We start from the raw sequence: 4,869 nt of genomic DNA, 5'->3' as shown, positions 1-4,869 counted from the left end.
TGACATTTTCAAGCTAAAAGCTGAGCAGGTCTCGCTGGAGCAATTACTTTCCCGATTACTCGGGTGGTAACGATGTCAATAAAGCAGCCAAGTATCTACTCTGGCGATTCAATCAGGTCAATCGGGCGCATCTAAACCTGTATCCCCAGTAAGTTTTATTTAGTGTCGACAATGGCTCCTACAGGTTTCTAACATAACATAGCTTGACGCAAGCAACAGATACGTCGAACATTCGACTCGTTTTCGCAGCAGTCAAAGAGACTATCTTGAATAACGCACTTAAGGACTCGGGCATTCTTTGATATCGAATCACTGCTCATTTGAATTTACAAGCACGATGTTAACGGCACGGAACTGTTGGCTGGCGTCGAGAGCATTTTTTTGGGAGTTTGGGGCACGGGGCTCAGGACGACATCGATTTTATACGATCCTTGCTTTATTTATTTATTTTTGTTCACGCGACACCTATACTCGGAGCCTTCATCGGGTATAGTATCCACGGCTACGAACGAGCATTTCTCTTGTGCCAGTCCCTTCGCCGGCTCACGATCTCTGGAGATGCACTTGATTATCTGCAGCTCAGGGCAACCCCCTTCCGAAAAGAGTACAATCGACATGGAGTTGAATTTACGGTTTATATATCTTGGTCTGGCATATACTGTGCTTTATCGAGTTTTGGGCGATTAGACCTTACACGAGCTCAGGGTTCGGGTTGGGCTTTACTCAATTGGGATTTGAAGCATTGTATGACACGGGAACGAAGGGGTTCACAATGCGACCCGGGTTGGTGTCGTGAAGCTGCTTAGCGAAGCAGTGTGGTCACTTTGGATTGAAAAGAAATCCCGGAGTGCGGGATAGGCGGGGACATTACGCTACTAGCATTCCTATGGCTTCTGTCGAGCTTAAGATGCGGGAGAGAACAGGCGTATGGTTTCCGTTTCCAGGGAGATTGGTGTTTAAAGAGCTGACTGGGAACATCAATGAAAGCCGGACTCATCGTCTGGCATGCTAATGGGTTGCTTATCTTCTCCAGGTACATATGTAGTTCTCGACTCGAACGAGGCGAATTGACGATATTTATATCATGGAATCACCTTTGATGGACTCAAGTTAAATAGGGTATATATAATGGCTGTGAAGTGAAAGATGGATTTTGTTCCAGCGAGATGGCTTGCTTGCCTGGGTACACTACGACAGTGATAAACTGTTGGTATGTGGACAGTCGCTTGGCGTAGGCCCAATAGCTTTACGCTCCGCGAAACGTGATATTGTGAATCTAGGGAGGATACAGGCTTTACTAGGAAAGGGGAAAGTTTTATGACGGGGTTTGGCCAGGAACCCAATATCATCAACATACGACGTTCCTGGAGCTATTTACCATGTATTGGTCGAGATGAGGGGCTGAATGTGGATTGGAGCTTGGACCGCGAGCCATGAGGCGATCGACAAACTAGGCTAGTGGACAGGGGCCTACGCTTATGAATTACTATGTATATCCATCATGACTGTCCGAACAAGGACGTGGCGTGTTGAAGCTCAGCATCCTACTTGTGTTATAATGAGGGGCAGTTGTCAACTGTCAGATTTGATTTTATGAGGTCAAGTTAAGTTGTATAATCATCAAGACCCGGGCTCTCATCACCAATTTCAATCTCGGGGGGTCGAGCAGGTGTAGTAGTATGCCCGTGCGTGTGGTACTAGAGCTTGTTCTCTATACAGCTCTCTCTCAACATTCTCAGACCGTATCATTTGCCAGGACCCATCTCGGTGCTACCGACGTCGTGGCATGCGGGGGATCCATATACCAGAGACTTTGTGCTCGATATAGTCCTCAAACCAACATTGATTCTCGTTAGACCAGGCATGCGTACCAAGAAGCCTTGTCAACGCCTTGCCCTCGCATACCCTGTAGCTATGGTATGGTTTTGGAGAGCGTATGCGGACGACCAATATTTTGCACTGAGGCCTCAATAACGCACTGGGTTGTCCTGGAAGGCTATAAGCTACAAAATTCAACATCTTTGTCAAGATAACAAGCTAGCTACTTGTTGAGTTTGATATCCAGGCTCCTTCGCGTCACATGTAGCTCTGCTGGACTCGGTGACACCGCGTCGTGACGAACAAGGTTGTGAATTTGTGAGGTCTTAGCTTAGGTCGAGACCGAGTATCGTTGAACTAAAACAGCTGAGCTCATGCTGAAAAAGTGCTACTGCTGCGTAACAAACACACCGGACGTCACGGCCCCGCAATCCGTTGTGAGAAAAGCTGACGCTAAGTACGAAGCGAGGCTTCATTGATTCTTGTGTGTGTACCTGTGTGGGTGGGACCGTCTTGGAGTATGCACTGTCAGCAAATAAGTTGCTTGACAATGTATGGGGTTCAAGATACGGTCTGTATTTGCAATGGTAGCTGGCATGAGGGGGAGGGGGAGGACATTCATCGGGCTCTTTCTACGGGAAGCTTGACTGCCTGAGGTTAGGTCGCTTAGAAAGGTTGGAGGGGCAATGGATTCAATGAAGACATCGGGTTCACATGTCTAGAGGCACTACATATATTCACTATTCGAATGGTGGAAGGCACCTCTTTCAAGCAATAGCATAGGTATCATGACTGTCCATGCTATGTATTATGCGCCGTACTGCGAGAAGATCAAGTTTATGACGATTTGTCGTCTTTGCTACTACTCTCGATACCTCTATGTACCTGGTTGGATCGCATCGCATGTTCTACAAGAGTAGGTGTGCGTCGTATGTCGTCATGTCACAGAACGGTTGCTGCGGGGGAGGGGAACCATGCCGCCAGTTGGTGGTTGGTATGTGACCTAGCTGAGGGACGAAAGAAAGCTTAGGATCTTTATCCTAAATGGCAAAAAGACTTAGGTAAACTATCCTAAACTTAGGGGACTATTTGATGAACTTATTTTGGCATCTTCTATCAAGGTCTCAAGTTTTCTTGCTCCCTGAGGCCTAGTCATTGCGGGAGAGCAAGCAAGAGGACGGCATTGGCTGGTAAGCGGAGCAAAAGAGACGAAATGCGACGCAGTATGGGTTAGGGCTCTAGGTAATGCTACATTCAACGAGCAAGACAAAACAAGATCACACGCTAGGCAGCCCGTCGTTCGTGGAGAGGTTGTCATGATACCATATTAGAATGGATCCGCTCATGGTGGAGGAGACTGGACGGGAAGCTCCCTCCCACTACTCCGTACCATCAATCGTTGCACTTACCCAGAGACAGACTGACTATAAGCTCCCTGCAGCTCCCCTCAGCTCATACCTCTTGAGCTACTTTCCCTCCTCTCTCCCTCTTTCTTTTCCAATCTCTCTTACAGTCCATCCTCCGCTGACCTCTCAATCTTCTCTTCACAGCATCTGTTCGTCAATTGACATAAAACCAACCATATTACCCTCTCTCATCTTTACCTCGACTTGTTTCATCCCTGTCATTCTTCCCCTCAAATCTTCTTTGTCTACTCCACCAAGCTCCCCTGTTCACCAAGCTCCCGCCTTCTCCGGATCCCCATCAACTAAACGGACGGCCTCTCTGGACAACTGAATACGCACAGGTTCTCTGTCCTGTCCTCAACGAACTCTATAGAGAAACACAATAGCCCAGATTCGACATAACCCCGTTCGCATATATATTTACCTTGTCTAGATCAGATCCCTGCACTTATTGGGATTCTGAGCCGCCACGATAAAAGCAGGGCACGCAAGAAACTACTGCAGCTTTACCTTGCACCTTCAACCCCGCTCCCCCACCCAAAGCTGTGGCACACCTCGCGTCGTTAGCCAGTCGTGTTATCTATCGTCGAGAACTCGTTGAGTGGCATCAGTAAACCTTGTTGTTGATGTAGGTGATCTGATCTGATTCTCGCTTCACAAAAGGACAAGGGGCCTATCAATAGTGGTTGAGTATTTAACTGTTATGCCCCGGCACTGAAAGTTCTTATCTCTCTTCTCTCGTCCCTCAATTTCCTTACCGGCTGTCACCACTCGACTAACAAGCTTGTGGATAGAAGCGATGGCGTCTGAACAGCAGCGTTTGCCCACCCGTGAGAGGCGCCCCTCCACCTCCGCCCCGATTGTCGACATTCAGGGTGCAGTCGGCCCCGCAGGCATCTCCCGCCCAAAACACACCCGAACTGCCACTGGTTTCGGTCCTAGTGAGATCAAGAGCTTTGAAGGTACGTTGTCTATGCATTCAATCTGCAATTCGCTATGAATCGAATTGGTTTTCTCTGAGCTATTTTCAAACGTTAAGATTCTTTGTTTAATGCCTTTCCCCTATCAAACTACTGGAAACGATCTGCTTGTGAATGTTGACTTACACCACCAACAGCCTCAATTCCCGAACCTCAGCGTGAAGCATGGAAGCGCAACCAGTCTAGTGGCTTTACTGGTAAAGACGGCTTCGAGAAAGAGGTTGTCCGCCACGTCGAGACCACTCTTGCCCGCTCTGTCTTCAACTGCGATGAGCATGCTGCCTACTCTGCTACCAGCCTGGCTTTTCGTGATCGCCTGATCCTTGATTGGAACAGAACTCAACAGAGACAGACTTATCGCGATTCCAAGCGCGTTTACTACTTCAGTCTTGAGTTCTTGATGGGCCGTGCTCTTGACAATGCTATGCTCAACGTGGGTCAGAAGGATACTGCAAAGGGTAGGTTGATTCAGATCTGAGTTCATTGATACCTTGCTAATGTGAGCTGCTAGCTGGTCTTGCTGAGCTCGGCTTCCGAATCGAAGATATCATCACACAAGAGAATGACGCTGCGCTGGGTAACGGCGGTCTTGGTCGACTCGCTGCCTGTATCCTCGACAGTCTGGCCTCCCTCAACTACCCCGCTTGGGGGTACGGTCTCCGATA

General features: G+C 48.3%; 2 protein-coding genes across 3 annotated transcripts in view; both read left to right on the top strand.

Moving 5' to 3' along the window:
* FOXG_06321 (guanine nucleotide-binding protein subunit alpha, other) overlaps positions 1–302 on the top strand; it is a gene marked incomplete at its 3' end in the record, with an annotated part of 2,014 nt that extends 1,712 nt beyond the window's left edge. The window contains exons 4-5 of the mRNA XM_018384932.1: positions 26–148; positions 203–302. Of these exons, the coding sequence (XP_018242106.1) occupies positions 26–148; positions 203–302 (223 nt within the window). The remainder of the gene's footprint in view (positions 1–25; positions 149–202) is intronic.
* A 2,887-nt stretch (positions 303–3,189) lies between these two features.
* Positions 3,190–4,869, top strand: part of FOXG_19221 (starch phosphorylase) — a 4,231-nt gene continuing 2,551 nt past the window's right edge. Inside the window, exons 1-4 of one of the 2 annotated variants that reach the window (XM_018399420.1) lie at positions 3,190–3,852; positions 4,019–4,186; positions 4,342–4,662; positions 4,716–4,859. In XM_018399420.1, coding sequence (XP_018242104.1) covers positions 4,024–4,186; positions 4,342–4,662; positions 4,716–4,859 — 628 coding nt within the window. In that variant the 5' untranslated portion in view covers positions 3,190–3,852; positions 4,019–4,023. The other variant, XM_018399421.1, reaches the window with a different exon arrangement.

This window comes from Fusarium oxysporum, chromosome 2 (genome assembly GCF_000149955.1).
Source record: "Fusarium oxysporum f. sp. lycopersici 4287 chromosome 2, whole genome shotgun sequence".
Classification (NCBI taxonomy): domain Eukaryota; kingdom Fungi; phylum Ascomycota; class Sordariomycetes; order Hypocreales; family Nectriaceae; genus Fusarium; species Fusarium oxysporum.
The sequence above is the reverse complement of the archived record's forward strand: the minus strand, read 5'-3'. Positions and strand labels throughout refer to the sequence as shown.